At 41.1% G+C, this 22720-nt stretch overlaps 3 protein-coding genes across 4 annotated transcripts; 1 reads left to right on the forward strand and 2 right to left on the reverse strand.

Moving 5' to 3' along the window:
* Nucleotides 1-2035: 2035 nt before the first annotated feature.
* sdha (succinate dehydrogenase complex, subunit A, flavoprotein (Fp)) lies at nucleotides 2036-13702 on the reverse strand. Its single transcript, XM_080425573.1, has 15 exons — nucleotides 13603-13702; nucleotides 12726-12806; nucleotides 11256-11417; nucleotides 10273-10416; nucleotides 9969-10133; nucleotides 9327-9475; nucleotides 9052-9176; nucleotides 7169-7337; nucleotides 6515-6710; nucleotides 5873-6044; nucleotides 5318-5436; nucleotides 5091-5202; nucleotides 4770-4900; nucleotides 3996-4109; nucleotides 2036-2858 (listed from the first exon to the last, which is right to left on the reverse strand). The coding sequence occupies exons 1-15, from the start codon at nucleotides 13666-13668 to the stop codon at nucleotides 2772-2774; spliced, it is 1992 nt and encodes a 663-aa protein (XP_080281699.1). The 5' UTR covers nucleotides 13669-13702; the 3' UTR covers nucleotides 2036-2771.
* Nucleotides 13703-13974: 272 nt separating this feature from the next.
* Nucleotides 13975-18816, forward strand: LOC308083982 (coiled-coil domain-containing protein 127-like). Of its 2 annotated transcripts, XR_013933031.1 has the most exons (5): nucleotides 13975-14045; nucleotides 15299-15409; nucleotides 15672-15916; nucleotides 16491-17056; nucleotides 17087-18816. XR_013933031.1 is itself a non-coding variant. In XM_080426435.1 (4 exons), exons 2-4 carry the CDS (start codon nucleotides 15304-15306, stop codon nucleotides 16818-16820), a joined length of 681 nt encoding a protein of 226 aa, XP_080282561.1. In that variant the 5' UTR covers nucleotides 13975-14045; nucleotides 15299-15303; the 3' UTR covers nucleotides 16821-18816. The 2 variants fall into 2 exon arrangements, 1 of the variants encoding a protein (XP_080282561.1); XM_080426435.1 differs by having other exon boundaries at nucleotides 16491-18816.
* Nucleotides 18817-18954: 138 nt separating this feature from the next.
* Nucleotides 18955-20641, reverse strand: LOC308083983 (telethonin). The gene is made up of 2 exons (XM_080426436.1): nucleotides 20273-20641; nucleotides 18955-19821 (listed from the first exon to the last, which is right to left on the reverse strand). Exons 1-2 carry the CDS (start codon nucleotides 20404-20406, stop codon nucleotides 19416-19418), a joined length of 540 nt encoding a protein of 179 aa, XP_080282562.1. The 5' UTR covers nucleotides 20407-20641; the 3' UTR covers nucleotides 18955-19415.
* Between the last annotated feature and the right edge of the window lie 2079 nt (nucleotides 20642-22720).

The raw sequence follows: 22720 nt of genomic DNA on the forward strand, positions 1-22720 counted from the left end.
GTTTAAAAGGAATGGCATAAAGTTGTATCTATTTTCTACTATTACAAAACGAGAAGGGATGAATTCACATGTATACTAGAGTGTAGTTACTATAAAAAAAATATCTCTGTACAGCATTAAGCGTGTGTGATTCGTTTTCAACATATTTGGCAACAAAGAATCGTTTGCAGCACCGTCTGGTGGAGAATAATCGTAACACTACTATAGTATCCATCCATCCATCCATCTTCAACCGGTCGCGGGGGTAACAGTTCCAACAGAGATATCGACTTTCCAGACTTACCTTTCAGAGCTCCTGGAGGATCCCGAGGTGTTCCAAGGCCAATGTGGAAATATAATCCCCCCAACTGCAGTTTTAGCTTCACTACATTGGCTCCCGGTTGGCTTCTTTTACTGGTTTATAAAGCTCTCAGTCAGTGGTCTGGCACCTTCCTACCTCTATGACTGCCTGCCTAGGTATGTTCCAAACCGCCTGGCGCCCCCTTAGGTCTTCTAGTACTGACCTGCTCAAAGTGCCTATATATTATACAATGACATAAAAAACATGGTGAAGCAGCATTCTGCTTCTACAGGCCTACGGCATGGAATGAACTCCCATTACACCTAAGACAGGCAGCCTCTGTGGATAGCTTTAAAGCACAGCTAGCTCAATACCTATTTCTGCACTCTTGCTTTTAGTTGATTTTTAAATCTCTGTGTTGTTATTCATGTCCTCACTGTTTTGCCTGATTCACTGCCCTTTTCGCTATTATTTTAATGTTGTTTTGTGCTTTTGCTTTTCTTTTTTTGCTTTATTGTTAAATTATTTGTACTTTTTCTGTAATTGTATTCTTGCTCTGTAAAGCACTTTGAGCTGCATTTCATGTCATGATAAGGTGCTATACAAATAAAGTTTATTATTATTATTATCTGGTCCTTGGTCTGCCATGGGGTCTCCTCCCAGTGGGACGTGCAGCAAGGACCTCGCTAGGGAGACGCTCGGGCGGCATCCGTACTAGATGCCCGAACCACCTAAGCTGGCTCCTTTCCAAGTCAAGGAGCAGCGGTTCTACTCCAAATCTCTCACGGATGACTGAACTTCTCACCCTATCTCTAAGGGAGAGGCTGGCCAGTCTGAGAAAACTAATTTCGGCCGCTTGTATCCACAATTTTATTATTTCGGTCATGACCCACACTTCATGACAATCGTTTAATTACTGGTTGTAGTACTGGATAATGAGCCGATGTTTAAATAATAAAAAATATGAAATATTGAACTGTACATACAAATATTGGATAACTTTATTATACACATAGTTTTCTATATAGGCTACCATTAAGGACTTATTTTTGTCATGATTCAGTGATCAATGACAAAAAGTATTCTGCTCCCATTGTGTGCCTGAAAATTATTAACAGGTAGCGGACAGCTCATCAGGGGACAAAATAAAAGACTCTGCATAACACCTATGAGCAAGCAGGAAGATCTGGCTGCTGCTGCTCACCTCCGACCCCGTTTACTACTGCGGATTAATTTTGGACCCCAACATCCACCCGTTTGCTCTGATTTACATGTATCCCCTGCTCTCAGGTTAGCAGTGTTTTACTTGCCAGAAATTCAGACTGATTTGCTCTGTTCAGCGGATTGTTATACAGTTATTCAGGCTAGTGAGTTATACAGTGAGATGACAATCAGTTCAAGCAAGATGATCCTTGGTTTCAATGTAGAGTTTATACTTTATTCAACACTCTAATATACTTACAACTGACAAAATACAAAGAAACATGTTACATTGTGCAAAATCATTTTACAAGGGAATACATTAGACACTGAACCGGTCCCTGTCTGATTGGAACTTAGGCTGTCATTAACATTACTCCATTAACAAGCACACCAATACATCTATTGTGTCAGAATATCTATTGAACACAAGCTGTATGATATACTATAGAGTGCTTTATGGCATAAACAATATCTATTCTTATTCTATTGATGAATCACGGCAGTATCTAACAATAGAATGAAGGCCATGGTGAAATGATTGAGCCTCATACATTGACAATTAGACATGTTTATTGTACATTAATCCAATATTTACAGACTTATTAAATAATTCCTCCCCCTAAGGCAAAGCTTGACAGTTGTGGGTATAATTAAAGAGCACACATATTCCTGTTCCTATCACCCATTGCATTTTTACACATCCAAAGGTAGGTGGCAATCATTGTGTTGAAGATGTCAGTGTTATCACAGATAATTGGTTATCAAGTTTAACACCATGGAGTGAAGCTTAAGTGACAACATGCCATCTTTATTTTCGGCTAGTAAGAAGAAAAAAAGTCCCTTTTCTGAAATGTTTTTCTGAAGTTGTTCTCCTCCTTTTATAATCAAGGACCCCCATAACTCCCATGACTCTTACGGTTCTAAATGGTTCCATTCCAGTTACAGACCTGTAAGGGTCCTTTTGGAGAACCCAGAGGGTCCCTCAGAGAACCCAGAGGGTCCCTGGACCTCACTTTGAGAACCACTGCACTACAGTATGTACATAATGAACTCATAGAGTGAGAGGTTACATAAGTTGTGCTGGCATTTTAGCCAATGATAATCAAGCCAATAAATATATGAAGGAGAGGAGCAGAAAGAGTACAGTAAGTCCAAACAAATATAAAGCAGTATTCAGAGATCATGTTGCGTTTGTCTTGGAAGAAAAACACAGACCTATCAGCGAATAAAATGGGGTTCATTAGCTGGGCATGGTCGATGTGAGGGGAGGAGATGAGAGGTGGCCTTCTTAGTAAGAGCGGATGGCAGGAGGGATGTGGGCACAATCCTGTTCGTCAAGAGAGCTGTCAATCACAGGGCGGTACTCCAAGGTCACCTGTAATTGGACAAGAGCAGAAACATCAGAGCACTGGTGAGCCTTAACTCCCGAGTTATACTTGATTACGCATTGTGTCTCGCACCAGAAATAGGCGATCTACAAGCTCACAATATGTCGCAGCATTACAGGTTGTGAGCTTGCACAAACATTTTTGGTGAGAGACATCGGTACGCAATTAAGTATAAATCAGGTGATAGCATTCCTAACTCTAGAACACAATTTCAACAACATGGGGAGGGGAATTTACAGTATTTAAAGGAATGGTGTGGTTTTTATTTTCATCCTTAAGGTACTTACACACCGGGGCGATTTTTTTCATGCGAATAATACGTTTTTTAAACCTTATAAAGTCAATGCAAGCTTCCACACCAGTTTCGCGGAGCGAAAAAAGCGTCTTTTAATTATTCGGAACGAGTCCGAATTTTGCGTATATTCGCATATTCGCTGGTGTGTAACCGCCTTTACCCATAGACAAACTCATTGGTGCTAATATTATGTCTCTGCATGCAGTTTGACGGTATGTCTACGAGTCTGCTGAACTAGCTTATTTCAGTTCCTGATATCTATGGGCTAGTAGAGTAGTAGAAGCTCCGCTCAAAATTCGGCAAATGGATCTCCAAAGCGGAGGATTTAATACTTTATACTTGTTAGCCTAGAGTCAACAATTTTCTAACATACAAAGTCCATACAAAATTCTAACAATTACTATGTAGTTTGGAACTATAAATTGCTTTGCCAAAAGGGAAATAAGTGAAATAAAAACATTTACATACAATAGTTTTGTTTGACCAGCAATAAAGGTGTGTTTCCCTACTTTTGAAAGGACCTGCTACTTGATCCAACAGACATAAAGGAATTGACCTAAACTAGATTAAGTTCACTGTTCAACATACCTTCAAACTGCACATAGAGAGAGTAAAAAGTAAGTAGTAGGTATATGCTTAAGTAATTTTAATTAAAAACGGAACAATCCCTTTAAGAAATTGACCAGATTTAAGATTATCTATTGCGTACGGCTTGACTATTTGTAGTGTGAATGATTTTTGTTTTAATCAAGACATGTTCTTACATACACTTTCATATACTCTCACACCATATCTTGAACAAACACACAAACACACAGCTATAGCATACCTTGCCAGTTTTGGGGTCAACAGAGGACAATGTGTGCTTCCTCCAGTGCTGCTCATAGGGCACCTTCTCCTGGCCTGCCAGAGGTCTAGCGTAATCATATTCATCAATGCGGTCCTGGGAGACAGCGTGTTGAAAAATACAGTTGGAGTGAGTGACAGATAAGGTAGGTAGCATGCTGGTGAAATGCCTAAAATCAATAACATGTGGTACTGTATTAGCCTCGCGTAGCCAGACTATCACTGCATGGATATGAGTCTGGTGCTTCTATGAGGAAGTTTATTTCCAAGGGGCGGGATCAAAACAAATGGCTCTGGACGCAATTGGTTAGACCTACAACCAACTAACCAATTACAGTCTCCCATATTTGAATACTGGGCCCTGATTGGTCACCCCAGACTTCGGGAGCAGGAAATGGATTCACAATAGAGCGGTGCCAGACCCAATTATTTTGCACTGGCAGATTCGTCTGGTCCCAGGCTAGTACTGTATGTCTATGCTGAGTGACAAGTACATGGTAATGGATAAAATAATGAATGATATGTAATGATGCACAAAATTGGTTCACACAGAAGCCATAATCATTGATACGGTCATCTATAGATGAGGGGGAAAAGTCACAGGAAAAGGGAGACAGACAGAGAGAAACAGAGACGCACTTAAAGAAGTGAAAAAGAGGGATCTAAAAACAGAGACATAGACACATACAGTACACCTTGACACAGAGGGAGTGGGGGACACTGTCAAACAGAGAGAGAATAGTACAGTAAACCAGACCTTAAAGTCCTCTCTGGAATGGGCTCCTCTACTCTCCTTTCGCTGCTCTGCTGCGTTGATAGTCTGAACGGCATTCAACATCAAGTTCTGAAGTTCCAATGTTTCCACCAGATCTGTGTTCCACACAATGCCTGGAGAGGAGAGGAGCTTTCAATATTTTGTGACACAGCAACAACAATGTTACTGCCTACTGGGGAATAATGTCTTATCTCTGCGAGTGACTGCATTAGAGAGCAAAGTGTGAACGACAGAGACTGAAATTAATGCGAGTCTACATGGGACAATCGTTGGGACGAGGCAGAATGTGGAACTGTACCATACCTCTGTCAAAGGTCTTGATGTCGTCCAAGGTCTGGTAGATACCGTCCAACTTTTCACATCCCTCCTTCAGAACGTCGCCAGTACGGAACACAGCAGCATGGTTCTGCATGGTCTGCGCAGAGGGACAGATAGAACGATATGACTTGGGTTAGCCTACAAAGTACATTTTGTGGACAGACTATGCTGGAGATAATGAGTGTGTTCCTGTGCATGTTGGTGTGTAATACCTTTTGCATGTTGAGTCTAATCTCCGAGGTTCTAAGGCTTCCGTTGGCGAACCTCAGCTTATCCAAGTTGGCCACAGACTCCTCTCCTGCACTGGCCTTCAGAGGGGACAGCGCCTCTCCTGAAAGAAATAATGCGACAGTGATATAGTCAGCAGTGATATCGTTTGTATACATGCTTTAGGTTTTGATAAATAAGTACATAGCATACCGTTTTCTTGTTTCTATGATGTTGACTGATAACGGTAACACACTTTTAATCACTATTTTCTTACAATGTTATAGTTGCGATGCAAAAAAAAATTGCCAGATAAATCGGCCTCCATAAATAATCACCATAAATATCATTCTCTTAAATATGCCTCCATAAATATTCTCTCTCTCTCTCTCATATCCCGTCGTTTTTTCAGGCTCGGGCCGGTCTCTGGCCTAAAATTAATTGGTCGGGTCCGGTTCAGGCCCAGTTTGGGCCAGACCTGACTTTTCACTCCTGTTGAGAACTCTAATATCCATGCTGCTGATATTCATGCTGACAGATGAATTACTATAGTTTCTCACCTGGTTTGTTCTCCTCGGCGATGGTGAGGGCGCAGGCTCTGCCGAACACCACCAGGTCCAGCAGGGAGTTGGCACCCAACCGGTTGGCCCCGTGGACACTGGCAGATGCCGCCTCTCCACAGGCATACAGGCCTGGCACCAACTTGTCTTCTCCGTCGCCATAGGTGATCACCTGAGCAAGTGACAGGTGGTACACTGGGTGTATTAACCACTTTCAATTACCTGGAGTAATTTTGGGCGTGTCATTATAGGCAAAATATTTCAAAAGAAATTCAAAATTTCTAAAATAGCATGAATAGCAGATCTACAAGCTCAGGTGTCGGATGCTTGTAGATCGGCTATTTTTGCTGTTTGCTGTATGACGTATATAAGGCTTAAGTGGTTATTGTATACTTTCACTACCAACTAGCCTACATCACACTGAGTGTATGGGCACTTGGGCAGATGATTACAATTCACTTGAGTGCTTACATGGTGATATATGTACTGGAGTTTACAGTGTAGTGATACATTGGTAGACGGTGCAAATGCATGCGCTATACACAGTAAAACCTGGAGGATTGATTTAACTCTATGTAAAAATTTACCCTTTTCCATTTTTTACAAACTGTTTGTGTGTATTTTGTTATGTATTGCACACACCTGTCCCTTATAGTTGGTAGGTATTCCTCCCATGTTATAATGGACAGTAGGCAGAACAGGGATGGGCTCCTTTGTAACATCCACCCCAGCAAAGATCATGGCGGTCTCTGAGATGCCAGGTAGTCTGGTGGCCAACTGCTGAGGAGGCAGGTGGTGCAGCTGGAGGTACACATGGTCCTTTTCTGGACCAACACCCCTGAGAGAGACAAAAACGTAGAGAGAGAGAACAAGAAAAATACTTCTGTTCAATTGTTTGACTCTAGCTTGCTGGATAGACAGGAAGTGTCGTTGGGCAATACCCAAGATACCTTCTTTGGACCAGCACACCCCAAAAGAATTACATTTTAATATTTGTATCTTTAAAATGTATTATTATACATTTCTGGACATTTTGAGACTTTTCTCAGTTTCTTTTGAACCCGAGTAATTTATCATATTTACTTTTTAATGATAAGCAGGGGGTGGGAAATCTCACCCCCGTCATGGTAACGGAATGTACTAATGGAATCAAAGTACTCAATCTTTATCTCAACAATCAAGATGATCAATGTTTTAAAAGACAAATCCTAACTTAGACAATTATCAATTATTATTGCATTATTCATACAAGTATATCCACAGACAGACATGCATGCAAATATGCACACACCCTACCTTCCCTCTCTAATCTCGATGGTCATGGAGCGGGACACAACATCCCTGGAGGCCAGGTCTTTAGCGTTGGGGGCATAGCGCTCCATGAAGCGCTCTCCCTCACTGTTGATCAGGATTCCACCCTCACCACGGCACCCCTCTGTAATCAGGCATCCAGCACCGTAGATACCTACACGAATTGACATGTTAAAGGGACAATACAAATGATTATCACACTTGCATGTCATTGCTAAAAGTGTAAAAGGCACGATTGGCATTTGTGAACACAACTCTTTTTGCAGGCAATAATAAGGAGGCTCTATCTGAGAGACTAGTTGTAGTATCTGGCCTGACAGGCTGATGCATAGTCATACATGATTGCAAGATGGTATTTTGCAGGCACATTTATATAAATGTCATATAGCTCATCCCTAGCCCTACAGTAGCTGTTAGCTTGTCTCTCAGAATCAAGAATCCTTTTAATAAAATAAAAGAACTTCACTTGCCACAATAGTGCGGCTGCAGCAGCAGCACTACTGAGAAGAGGCAAATTTTATTTTTAAATGTTACCACCTTCAAAATAGAGGCCTGAGAGTGACCTTTACGGGTTCATATTTACAATGCCAGACTTGTCACACTGTCAGTGTTAAATCAACACTCAGTAGGAATATACTGTACAGACAGGTTAAAGCATCAAAGGCAGACACAAGACGACACAACAAGATGAGACCAATCAAGTGCTCTGTGTTTTAGCCTGACATTGAACTGTGTTAGACCTCCTTTGACCTTTCGGACAGAATTACATCAGGAGCAGTCAATACATAACTAAGGAGTTACGGTGTCAGATGTCAAACAGCGGCAAAAATCAGTGCTAATAACCCACAACCTATGACTAGACTCACTAGAGCAGGGCTACTCAACTTAAGATGGCTCAGGGGCCACTCAGCAAAATACCAAAAGTCCAAGGGGCCGCCAGCTAAAAATGACGGTCCTATTTTGGATTTTGTAACACACACTACACATTGTTATTGTTATAAGAAAATTTACTTTTTGACATCATATTGAAAGTGTACCTGTTTACTTTGTGTGTATGTCCAGTGGCATCAGTTCAGCAAAAGCTAAGGTATGGCAAGGTTAGGGTTGCCAACTCCCAGAGATTGAATTAACGGACACCTATCCTGGGCGCGCGGCGAAGCCGTGCGGCCGGAAAAAATTGGGGGTCAAACCCCCCCAAAAAAACGAAATGCATAGAAAACTATGCATTATACCTGTAGCAATTGACGCACCTGTATGTATGTCTGTCTGTTTGTTTTTGGAAAAAAAATTAGCAACACATATATTTGAACGGAAATGTATATTTTTATCCTGTGCTTTTTTTTTTTTTTTTTCCTTTGACCATGAGGGGCCGCCAAGACGCTGCGTTGGGGCCGCATGCGGGCCGCGGGTTGAGTAGCGCTGCGAGTAAAAGATAAACCCCACTATAAACAAATCTTTGTAAATAAGGAGCTTAACAGCCTGTCCTGACTATATGCTGAATTCTACAGAAGTCTGTCATTCTGACGGAATTAAAAACATAATTGAAGGGTTGAAACAACCTTTTAAACTGTATATTTTTTTGGTTTTACAACCTGCGTCAAATATAACATGGAGGCACGTTCCTGATTGGGAACGCAAATGCGCAAGCACACGCCTCCATGTTAAATTCAGAGCGTGGATAATTTGCAGCAAAACCCTTCGACTTTCCCTGATGATGTTTCTAGGCATAAATTTACATCAGTGCGAGGGAGTTATCTGTGTCAGTTTCTTGAGCTGTGAGCTATTGACTGCAAGCAATATCAATGCCAATTCATTGGGTGGCTGAGAGGCTCTAGCATATACATTTTAAAGCAATACTTTTTCCTCACCAGTAGGGTGAAACTGTACAAACTCCAGATCCTGGCACGGCAGACCAGCTCTAGTCACCATGGCATTACCATCTCCTGTACTGGTATGGGCAGATGTACAGCTGAAGAAGGCACGCCCATAACCCCTGGAGGCAAAGTGAAATACAAAGTGAATTAACTTTTATTGTACAATATATAAGGTAATGTAATTGAGAACCTAAGTAAGACCAACTCCTGTTTATTCAAACGGTGCGTGTGTGTGTGTGTGTGTGTGTGTGTGTGTGTGTGTGTCCTACCCAGTAGCAATAACCGTGTTCTTGGATCTGAAGCGGTGGATAGAACCGTCCTCCATGCAGAGAGCAATCACTCCTTTACACTCCCCATCTTCCATCAGCAGATCAAGAGCAAAATACTCCACAAAGTAGCTGGTGTCATAACGAAGTGACTGGATAGGAGACATGGAGAGACATATATGATAAATGTGTGATATATGTATGATAAATGTCTGGTTTTAGTTTGTGCTGTGTTTCCCACATTTTCCTCCCTATTTTGTCACTGCCAACTCTAGACTACCATTCGTCTGCTCCAATACATAAGGAATCACCTGCCGGAGCAGTTCAGGCTTTCTCCCCCAGATCCCCTCCCTGCTGAACAGGTGCCCTGACCAACCAGCAGGAGTTGCTTATGCTAGAACCAGGATATGTTCCCTCTCTGGCTTTACATCTGCAGTTCTGCACACACACTACCACTCTCTTTCACAGTAGACATTCTAATGGGAGAACACAGCTGGTAATAACACTAACTGTGTGCACTGGAGCAATCCATGCTGGCACATAACAACAACAAAAAAGACACACCCACTATTAACGTTACTGCATTTGACTGTCTATCCCTCAAAATGTGCGTCTGTGTCTGTGTGCCTGTGCGTCTTTCCCTACCCGTCCATACAGTGTGTGCAGCAGGGAGTGTCCTGTCCTGTCTGCCACACAGCAGCAGCGATGTGCCTGGCCTCCCTTTCCAAACTTCAAACTCTGACCGCCAAATGCCCTCTGGTAGATCTTCCCATCTTCTGTACGGCTGAACGGCATTCCAAAGTTCTCGAGCTGGGAATGAAGAGGAATTCAGATATTCAATAATTCAACATGTTCAGAAATAAGAAGAGAGTAGGAAAAGAGAAGATTAAAATGTTAGAGTGTGTGTGTGTGTGTGTGTGTGTGTGTGTGTGTGTGTGTCTGTGTTTACCTCCACCACTGCTGCTGGGGCCTGCTCAGTCATGTAGTGGATAGCGTCCTGATCTCCCAACCAATCAGATCCCTTCACTGTGTCATAGAAGTGCCACCTCCAGTCATCTCCCTCCATGTTCCCCAGAGCTGCATTGATCCCACCCTAGACAGTAGACACCCAGCAAACATTAAGCCCTTTATAAAAGCAAAGGTATTGACGAGAGAAATTGCACAACTCATCGTGTATACTTGGGATGAATCTTAATATCATGCATGTTTTGCTGCAAGCACCCCAGACTCGCTTGTATTAATGCTGGTACTATTTCTGTCAACTTGCTCTAGAGGTGGGCTATGGACAGTTCATAAACCTTACTCTAATGACATTATTGGTTTCTTCCAATGATCATCGGTGGTAATTTCACACAAGATTTCACACTTAAAAAATTATATATTATGCTTCTATTTCAGTGTGCGAACTTTCCAGGAAGAGAATGGCTGTAGATTCCAAAAGCTTGGAATCCCCATCAATGACATTATTGACACTTAGCTTCCTCTGGCTGGGCACATCATTAATTAATATGAACCTCATTCATACATAATTTTACAATTCCACAGACTTATTATACTGCTTTCTTACCCCCTGCCAAAACCCTAGCCAGAGTTCACTTCAATCTATCCCCATCCTATCCTGTCTGGCACACACTTTCTGCGCACCTGTACTTGATTTCCTGTTTAAATGCTAGGAATGGTGGCAACTGGAATTTATTGTCCTAGCATATCGTCATCTGTTCTCACACTTTAATCCAATTGACAAAATAATCTTATGGGATTAAAGCCTAATCTAACTCTGCACTATGGTGTCACTTGCAGACAAGAGCAGATCATCAAACTAACAATGTCTTGCAGATCATCAAGCTAACAATGTCTCGCATCGTACTACAGGGCATTAATTAGGCTTTTAGAAAGTCCCAATGGATAAAAGAGTCTATATTGTAACTGTACCTGTGCAGCAACCGTATGAGATCTGGTGGGGAACAGCTTGGTGATACAGGCTGTGTTGAATCCGGCCTCTGATAAGCCAAAAGCAGCCCTAAGTCCTGCACCTCCAGCCCCCACCACAACGGCATCAAATTCATGGTCCACGACTGGGTACTGGGTAGATATCTAAAGATGTAAAAAGCAATAGAGAGAGAGAGAGAAAGAGAGAGAGAGGGAGAGAGAGTGAGAGAAGTTCAAGAGAAATTGATCAGAAGGAATAAAAATCCAAAAGAGAAAGACGACAAGAAAAAGGAAAAATTAATTAGGCTAGAAATTGGTGGTTCCAGTTCAAGTCCACTACTGGGTATGGCTGAGATTGTGTTTGACACCACATTAGGCAGAAGGTAATGACAGTCATACACAACGAAGTCTTAAAATCAATTAACTTATCATTGTAGCTATTACTATAGAGATCCATGCAGCTAAACAGATTCATCATGATTAACTGTGTATGGTCTAAAAACACAAGGATAGGCAACAAGACCATAAAACTGTTTGTACAGTGAACCGATATTAAGCAGATAGCTTAATTTAAGAGAGATATCTAGATATCTAGCAGGTTTGATATTTGGCTCCGACTGGACATCATACAGTCTGCGAGGAGATCCGTGCTACAGCCTACAGCCAATGAGAGCACAGTACCGGGAGGGTCGCTGCGTGCAGAGAGAGAGCTGTGTGTGTGTGTTTTAACAGACAGATAGATGGATAGTTTGCGGGGAAAAAAAGGCACGTTGGCAAATTTATACAAAAGAATGCTAAAAAGGATAACCCAGATAAGCCGTCAGGGCTTGTTTCCATTAATTAGGTCCTGTATATGCGAGAGAGAGAGAGAGAGAGAGAGAGAGAGCGAGAGAATTATTTAATGACAATCAATAGCGTCCTGTCTCGGTCTCGCGCATATATCACGGGAGCCTTGTACGTTTTCGTGAGACGTTGGTTAAAATGTATTGGAATAAAACAAATGTATGTATCGGGTCTGGATCGCATCCTCCTAGTGAACTCTTGCAGTGTGTGATCCCTTGTCGGCGATTTCAATAAAGAGACTTGTGTAGTGTGAAATGCTTAACGATCAGATGACTCCCCGACCTCTTTAAAAGTCCTACAGTGTGTACCTGCCCTTAGTGTCCAAGTGTCCTTGAGAAAGACACTGAAGCCCTAATTGCGCCTGATGAGCAGGTTGGTGCCTGGTTTCCTCCGCCATCGGTGTATGTGTGTGTGTGTGTGTGTGTGTGTGTGTGTGTGTGTGTGTGTGTGTGTGTGTGTGTGTGTGTGTGTGTGTGTGTGTGTGTGTGTGTGTGTGTGAATGAGTGAATGAAATGCACATTGTAAAGCGCCTTGGATAAAGGCGCTATATAAATGCACCATTTACCATTTATAAATATATTCACACATTAGTGTAATAGTGTTTAACTGAAAGCTATTGTTGTGGCTCACCTCATCTGAGACTTTGGCATCCTTCTTGCCATAGATGGAGAAATGGAAGTTCTTGGAACCCTGAGCAGCAGCAACAGGGACCTGTGAGAAAGGAGACATTACTCACTTCATTGTACACTGCAATTAGTGACAGACATCAGGTAGTTTAACATAAATGTATTTAAAAGGGTCAATTTCGCAATAAGGCTTTGCTGCGCATGGCTCATCCTGGCAGCACCTATAGCTCCTTCACTCAATAATAAAAGTACAGAAAGTACAGTTCGATACAAAAGGATGCTAAAAGGATTAAACCCAAGAAAGCACTATGGCTTGTTTGTTTCCATTGGGGTCCTGTGTATTCAATTCATCGAAGACAATATGTACAGTAAAACGTTCGGGGGGGGGGGGTTCTTTCTTTATGTCATTCATAACTGAGTATTAGGGATTGGGACCATTGATTGAGACATAAAGCCGGACCATAGGGCCATGTTATTAATTAACTAGCACGGGATAATTAAGCAGTGGTTGCAGTTCTTCCCCCCGTTGTTGTGTTGTAGAAACCTGTACACATTGTTTACGACATGATCACGATTACTTTATTACCAATTACCAATACTTTATTACCAACTTAATGTGATGGTTTAGTCTAATAGTCTATGCATATAATGTCACAGCAATAACTAGAGAGACTCTTTGTCTTTAAGTCACGTTTCCATTATGTCACAGCAGTCACATTCAAACCTAGTACAGTATGTGACGGCAGTCAATGTGTTAACGTGGGGGTTAGTTACGAAACCTGAACACAGACAGCACAATTCACACCTTTTCAACAAAGACAAGTAGTCGTGAGGACAAACATACATATAGATCATGCATAAATAATGTAATTGAAACTCACAGATTGCGATTTTGATAATAGTATCCTTTTGGAGAGGATCTGGGATGCTACGCGAACACTAGCCATGGCGTCGATACGAGAGGCGGTCTGTCGGGTCTGACCCTGAACTGAGTGAACAAGGGGAACGCATTTCTGTGGCACAGTCTGGAGCAAACCATCTCGTATATCCGGGGGGGTGAACGAAATATAACGACTAACATTGTCGTTGTTTTAAACACATGCCACATTTTTATATAGTAAAACGTACATGTAATATATTCCATAATACAATGAGTACACGCGTACTTCATACCATTTGGATTTAAAGGGGCGACGCCCAACTTTACATCATCTCACCCCCCTGAAGGAATACAGGTGGGCTGTCAGTGTTTTCGGTTGTCTAACAATATTGCGTAAAATATTGTGTAAGGATACGCATAAAGTGACCTAGGCTTTCATTCAAGGTGAGATAGAGATAGCCATGTTGATCACATAAATAGATACGTTTTATGTACCATAAAACAATGCGATTTTGCTGCTAATAAGCTGCTGTGCTCAGAAGATGTAACAAGCAAGCTGTCTTTGCAAGCTTCTTAGCTCACGGCTAACTAGCCTAGCATCCACGGATGCTAGTGTTGTTTAGGGGCTTGTTGTGTGATAGGCTGACACCTTGAGGTTATTGCTGGCTTGATAAATTAAGCTAGTTGTCTAGCCTGCATACCTGCTTTTCAGTGGTGTAAAGTAACTAAGTACATGTACTCAAGTACTGTACTTATGTACAATTTTTTCGCTTTCTTCAGTATTTACAATTTACAATACTTTTACTTCTACCCACATACATCTCAGGAAAATCTTATACATTTGCTATTTTCAAAAGATTTTTATACATTTGAAAACTTTGAGTACTTTCTACTTTTGATACTTTAAGTACATTTTGATACCAATACTTTTGTACTTTTACCCAAGTAAATTCTGAATTCCGGACTTTTACTTGAGTAAAAACAATTGAGTACTTTTTCCACCACTGCATTGTCACGCACACCCTGTTATTTAACATGTTTGTCCCGGCCTACCCTTGGGAACCCAGATAGAGGGCTATCATCCCAGCAAAGTCATCAATTTACATTTCAGCTCTAACTGTATAAGTGTATCCTGGAACAATCTGTTCTAGCCATTAAAGGTTTCATGACATTCAGTTTTACAACACATTAAAAGTCTTGGTCATGGTCCTTCAAAAGTTTTAACTGAAAATTCCACTCCAGTTAGCCATTGCAGGTGTTTTTCTCTCACATTTCTAAAGCCTTTTCAACTGCAATGAAAAAAGAAAACTTTGCCTGCGGTGTGCAGCTGTTGAGGGATTTTGCCTGTCAATCATCGCTTCTGCTCCGCCCCCGCCCCCGCCCCCCCCCCCCCCAAATAAAAAAAAGTGAAAATGAATGTCATAGGACCTTTAATGAAGAATGACCACCATGGCATTGGCTGCACTAATTATTCACTTCCTTTGTTTTTGTTATCAGTTAGCTAGGTTAAGCTACTGCTAGTAATCATTGTTGTTAGCTAGTACCACAAATGGTATTACAATGTGTGTGTGAGTGAGTGAGTGAGTCAGGCAGGCAGGCAGACAGACAGACAGATAGACCAGTTTCAATTAACAAGCCATGTAGCCAACATGTTAAAGTGTGAATCCAATAATAAAAACACCAATTGCTTCTTGCAGACTTCATGAACAACTTGAACATCCCCTTTGGGAATAATGAGCCAGAACCAAGAGGAGGAAACCAATGGAACTATGCCTTACTGGTCCCCATGCTGGGACTGGCTGCATTCCGTAAGTCTGTCTTCCGTAAGGTGTGGGAAAGTGAGTGAGTTGAGATCTAGCAACTGTTTGGAGCAGTATCAAATGTAGTCGGATTGACGTGATAATGTGTCATCCACATAATCATTACACTTTGTGTAACATGTTTTTTGTTGTTGTTGTAATATTGCAAATTATTGAACCCAAAGTATGGTGGAAAAGTTGATTACTCCATGGAAGACCGTCCATTGATTTTCTGCTAATTTATTTTCTGAATTTGTCCAAAACCCTTCAGGTTGGATCTGGAGCAGGGAGTCTCAAAAAGAGATCCGTAACTTTAAGGAACAGTACGGCAAGGAAATGCTGACAGAGATCGGTGAGATGGAGGTACGGTACCGGGAGACCCTGACAGTGGAGCGTAAGAAGATGGCCACGCTGGAACTGGAGCTGGAGAAGGAGAGGCAGAGAGTTGAAGGCTACAAGATGGCACTAGTCTCCCAGAGCCAAAAGCTGATAGAAGAAAGGAAACAATTACAGCAGGTGAAAATTGTGTGTATTTGTGTGTGTCTGAAAGAGAGTGAGCGAGAGGGAAAGTCTGGTAGTTTCTTGCACTCTGCATAGCTCCAAAGCATTGATATAGTGTTTTAAACTAAATCGGGTCTTTTGACATAGCACTCGGAGGATCCAGGTTTCACACAGGCCACGCACATGCCAAACACCAATCAGGGCCTCATTTAAGACATGCATGATATGCATGATGGTTCCTGTTTATAAATTACACGTACTGTATGCGGGAAATTGAGTGAAACAAGCGCTATTCTGTCCCTGACAGATTCTCCAAAAATATCTATAAATCCACAAATATCCCATGTATGAAGTGACTCTGTCCGGTGACATTTCTCTTTTCTTAGCGCTCTGATTCCTTTACCACTTATTGCCCTGTTATTGTTGGTTCACTCACTCTGACCTTTCTCTCTGTAAACAGTATAATCCTTGGTATTAATTTAACTCCGTGTACATAATGTACAGTATGGGTCCATTTGGTTACATACATGGAGTGTAAAAGTTGCCCTGGATAAGAGTATGAGTAATGCTTATTGTTCTCCACTGTAAGGAACGAGAAAAGGAGTGGCAACATCGGGCCACAGCCACTTTGAAGGAGCTGGAGGATCAGCTGATGCAACGACAGGACGCCTATTGCTCCCCCTTCCTTCCTCGAACGATCCGGCTGGAAATAGAGAAGAAAATGCTGCTTAAGGCCATCAGGGAGCCCATCGAGGGAGTCCCGGATCTGGAGGCAGGTCTGAGGAATATTTTTGAGAATGACAAGTATTGTGCAAAAAATAGAAATGTGGACCAGAGGAAGAATGGTAACCTCATGTGGGTATATCTCAAATACTGGCAGGAGCAGGTCAATCCTCAAAAACATGATACAGCGAAGTAGGTCATATCATGTCGAGGTCAGTCTCAAGTGACCTTAGGAAAAAAAGCTGGTATTAGTGAGAATGAAGAGTTCATGGAAAAATGTGCATCGCCATCACTGCACCCACCATTCCCAATCTACATGGAATACTTACAGAAGCATTGAATGGGGCCGTTATATGTATACCGTATCTGATCTTTCAAAAAAATAAAAAATAAATAAAGGGACATTTCTTCATTCAGCCATTTTGTTTGCAGGTTTTTGTCAATCCTATAGCACCTTTGCAGGTTTTTGTCAATCCTATAGCACCTTTGCAGGTTTTTGTCAATCATATAGCACCTCATGCCCCTTGCTATGATGAATCTTGCACCGACAACCTATATGACTTGAAGTGTTAGTTATTAAATTATTATGATGTTCTTTTTTTCTTTTTTTCTTCACAATATGCTGTTTTTACACTGCATTAAAATATCAACACTTGACATCAGTGTATTGATGTAGTGTGTGGGCCAAGGAGATTATTGTTATAATTTATTTTGTTGTTTATTCCCCCCCCCCAGTTCTACTTTATGATTTTGACTGTCTGTCCAAGTAGAACTTCTCTTGTGTCGCCTGCATTGCACTGCACTCCAGTCCAGACGACAATGTCAAACAGCCAGTTGAATGGTGTCTGACACTGTTCACACACAAGTCAATTGTTATTTGCTGTAGCTAGTAATGCATGTGCACTGTATGCATGCTTCATAAGTGGTGTGAGATCAACAGTAATTTAGCTAACGTGAACTGTATGTTGACTTTGATAAGAGTTTGGAAATTCAGAACAGAGAGAACAGTCAAATACTGTTATCATGATTTTTTTCATGCTCATTCATGCACTTACTTCCCATGTTATATTTCCTTTTGTTCTACATGATGTATACCATGATTTGGATTGCCCAAATCAATGTCTTGCCATATGTATCACAGTTACTGTGAAGTCAGTGTGATGTGTACTCCCACTTTATATCTGTATTACTATTTGGATGCACACCTTGTCTCATCTGTATGTAGAATATACGGTCTTGCCTTGACAGCAATGTCATACATACAGAAAATAATGGATTAAGAACCATACATTGAGATGATATAGAGAAACCAATTGGTTAATAAATTATTGTTTCAAAACGTTATTGTTGGTGTTTTTATGGAGTACACAGTTTTTGTGAATGTAAATGATACCACTCATAATTAAGTCACACATTCATCTTTATGTAATGAAAAATGTACTATAAATTTCAACTGCACTCGACAGTTTTTAAACATACAGTATTTCCTTAGCTAGTTGACTTTGGATGGTTACAAACCTTCTTGCAATACTAAAAGAAAATCCCCAAATCCTTAGCTCATAAGTTATCGATTATCTAAGGCAGGATTTAGGTTTTATCTTACATAATGCATGAATTACATGAATGAATAACATTGTAATTGAAAGAACCTTCACATTTACATCTTTTGTTTCACATTCAGTACAGTGTCATCAAATGAGTATACATTGAGTCCAGATGAAAGATTTGATTGATTGATTGATTTGTTGACAGCATGCACAGAACAAAGCAATGTAGACAGGAAAACGTCAAAAGGATAACAAAAAAAGGTAAAAGCTTCTTTCCATTGTGGTCCCTGCAATTGTATTTGGTTACTAACCAAATACCTAGAAGCACATAAGGTTGCGTGTGTGGGTGCATGTTTTCTTTGTTAGCAAAGAACAAATGGGAAGATTTTCATGAATTGTTTTGTGTCTCAAAGTCATGGAATCAATAGTAAATATTTACTATTGTAAATTACTGTACTCTTGATTTCTTTTATTTCTCATTCCTGCACTTCTTCCTTCCCATCTTGTTTTTCCTTCATTATTTCTCTTTCTACCCTTCCTTCTACGTTATATCCATATACCATGATTTGGATTGGCCAAAACAATCTCTTGCCATATCACAGCTACTGTGAACTAATCAAACAGCATGATATCTAATTTGATGAAACTCCTTTATATTTTATCAAACTAATACTGTTAGGATGTACACATCATCTCATATTATGTTGAATATTGGTTCTTGCCCATTAAATCATAATACATTTAGATGATATAGAGGGGGAAAGAATATCAGAGTCCAATGTGTTAATTGTTTTAAAACTTTATTATTGATGTTTTGTGCATGTGAAGGATACCACACTTGATTTATTTGCCATTGCAATGCTGTTGTCATAACATAAGTTTGTTTTAGCACACAAAGCAGCCTGTTAAATTTGGTGAACTAAGCATGCTGCACATAATCAGTACACATATAGTACTTAACGTTTTATGTGAAGCACATTGAATTGCTTTGCTGTTGAAATGTGCTATACAAATATACATGGGATTTGCTGGAACTCCATACTATGAGTTTTACAATTAATAACATTATCTGAAAATGGGTGGTTAATAGGAAATTCTACTTGTTCGAAACTTCAACTGCAGTTGACAATGTGTGAGCAAGTATTTTTGTATAGTCACTGGACTGGATGTTTAACATTTCAAATTCTTAATGTCTTTGCTTGTAAGATTTGCGATATGCATAGATAAATTATATATTTTATTCATTACATAATTGTAATTGTCTCCCTTGGAGATGACATGAGGGTGGAGGCTCTGAAATTCACTCTGATTGGCTTGGTGAGGTTTTTCTTTAGGTCTTTAGTAATGGTTGAGACCTCCTGTTTGTCCACACACACACCATTAGTCACATGGTCCTGATCCTCAATGGGCCAGCAGGGGGAGATGGCTCGCAGTGCGTTCCAGATCTTCCAGGGGGATTCTGCCCTTTTGGGCTCGATGACTGGCATAAGAGGGGACATTTCCAGTGGCAGGTGGTGGTGGTCTTTCATGACTCCTCCCTGGATGTCAAGCCTCATTATCTGGCTGGGACTTCTGTAAGCCAGGAAGTGGATGACCTGTCGCTGCTCATAGCTCTCTCTGCGAGAGACATCTTTCTCAGACAGTGTCAGCCTGACACACACAAACACACACACACACACACACACACACACACACACACACACACACACACACACACACACACACACACACACACACACACACACACACACACACACACACACACACACACACACACAATTTATTTATTTCAATTTTATGTTCATACTTGTGCTCAAAGTTTAGTCTGATAATATATAGATATAGAGCATACATAGCCTACCAGTTCTACCTTCTTTCCTTTCTCAGTGTTATATATATGACTGAAGAAACAAAAACTAATCCAAATGCTTGTGGAATGATAAATCAACACCACTGTAACCATAAATTACAAACCACATTACATTGGTGTGTATTGAATAGAACACAATAGACAGTAATAGTACAAGACACAAAAGGATATGACAGAGTGACATAATACCTAATAATGTACCTAATAATAAAAAGTTAGGCTTCCACCTACTTGTGCTGTGGTCTTGTCTCCATTACCAGATTTAGCCAATCGGCTTGGTAACTTTCAATCTTCAACTGGTCAGCTTCTTGAACATCAGAATGGGAGTTCACCAGGTAGCTGCCTCCTCTGCTCACACAATGCATGGCGAGATATGTTTGTGAGTAGGCCTATGTGTAAAAATACAAATGGTCTGATTCCTTATTCTTGTCCAGAATTAAGAGTCCACAGTAGCTTAATGGTGGTTCAGGATTCAGGATGCGTGTTTTCCTAAATCACTGAGATTTACTGATCTACTGTATGTGTGTGAGAGACTGATCTAAGTTACTAAGTTACGATTGTGTATGTTTGTGTGTGTTGTGCAACCCCTTAAATATAAAGTTCTGGCTTCTATTTTTAGTCTTCCGCATGATCGCATCACACTGTAATCAACTCTGTGAATGTCCCCACTTCATCCATCCTGAAGGTTAGCAGTTTTAGTGGAAGTGTGTGTGTATGTGTGTGTGTGTGTGTGTGTGTGTGTGTGTGTGTGTGTGTGTGTGTGTGTGTGTGTGTGTGTGTGTGTGTGTGTGTGTGTGTGTGTGTGTGTGTGTGTGTGTGTGTGTGTGTGTGTTCCCAGCTCTGGTGTCAAATATGACAACATTAATCTGCTATTTGATTCAGAAATAATCTATTGCTAAACCCACCAGATCAGAGGAAATCTTCGCACTCCTCAGATTTGTCTCACATTGATCAGAATGATCAATTGTTGCAGGATGAATATAGGTGAAAGCAATCTGATCACAACTCACTGTACATTTTGACCTAGAAATATACTTTGTCTCCTGCATGTGTGCAAATTTAACTTGACTGATGATACTGTGCAATGCAGTGTAGGCTGTATTGTATTTGTTACATTTGTTAACTATTTATACCACCTCATTGACCCAAGTCCCCCAGGGGTCTAAGCTAAGTTCCCTCCTTTTTCCCGCTACTGTACTAAATCTTCTATCCTCAATAGCCGGACTGGTATAAGCTTGTGTTGTAAGCTTGTAGAATGTTCTCCCAGAATAGGGAGGCTCAGTGAGGTTCGATCTTGTGGTTAAATTGTCAACTACTTTGTTCATCAAGATATTATAAACTACAGCCATGAGCCCAGAAAATCTGAATGCTCTGCACAGGGGTGGACTGGCCATTTGGCGTACCGGGCAAATGCCCGGTGGGCCGCGGGCCAGTGGGCCGCTGGGCCTTTTTTTTTAGAAAAATATTTTCGCTCCCGTTTTCGGATTATTACGGTCATTTCCGGGTCGCGCGGCCCAATTATTAGTTACGTTAATGTTTGGGCTGGGATGCTTACCAGCAGGGGCCTCAGTGCGGCTGCAGAGTTCATGTGCAGGGCTGGGCTGAAACAGTGAAACGCCCCCCCCCCCCGTTGTCAAAACGTGGTGGGCCGGTCCGGACCAAAATGCCAGGGCTGAATTTTGGTCCCAGTCCGGCCCTGGCCTCTGCATGGACCAAAATATTACTCCATGGCCTTGAACATATAGGCATTGATGACTGCAGAGAATTGTAGACGTCTGTCTGGCTTGTTGTTAATCATCACAAGACAGTAAAACAGATATTGCCCAAAATTCTTCCTCCAATTGCTAAGGGAGCTACTCAACATCTGTCGAACATTATATTATTTTTCTACATTTGCCATACATGAAAATATAACTATTAATAGCTTGTACTGCACTGTATTTGTGAAAAGCAGAGCAGTATGTATTGTCAGTTAGCCTACCAGTAACTTAAAGGGATAGTTCATAGTATTTTTTTGTTTTTCAGCCAATGATTTGATGACCAGCGGACCGGTAGGCAGCGGTTCCGGTAGGAGACACAAAGGAGACTCTTTGTGTCTCCTACCGGAACCGCTGCCGGTCATCAAATTATTGGCTTAGGAATGCGACAAAAACGTATCCATGAATTCAAGTCTCCATGGGGTGACTAATCGATAGAAAAAAAGTATTTTGGGGGGTGAACTATCCCTTTAAGGTACACTACAGAAAACCATTAGACCATTAATTAGTGTCGGGGTCATAATGGGGTCTCTATAAGAATGAAGTGTTCCTAGCAGACAGTTAGGCGGCAGTGTCAGGTTTCACTATTGCAGCCAAATCATTACACTTTGACACAGCTGTGACATGGTGACTGATATCTATCTCATCATGATAACATAACACAAGAGTTCTCAAACTGGGGAACTAGAGAAAGCTGACTTTTTACTTATCATACCTCCAACTAATTAAAGTTCAGTCAGACAACTCTTGGATTGGATTAGAATATATATTTATTGAGCAAGCTTGAGCAAGGATATAGAAAGCATAAGGAAGCATAGTTTGGCGTCAGGCCTCTGAATCCATTCACTCCCTGTAAGAATAACATTTTAATAAATGTTACTGTACATGCCAAATAGCATTTACAGGGAATGAATAAAGACCC

The sequence above is a fragment of the Gymnoscopelus braueri genome, assembly GCF_963280865.1.
Source record: "Gymnoscopelus braueri genome assembly, chromosome: 4".
In the NCBI taxonomy this organism is placed as follows: domain Eukaryota; kingdom Metazoa; phylum Chordata; class Actinopteri; order Myctophiformes; family Myctophidae; genus Gymnoscopelus; species Gymnoscopelus braueri.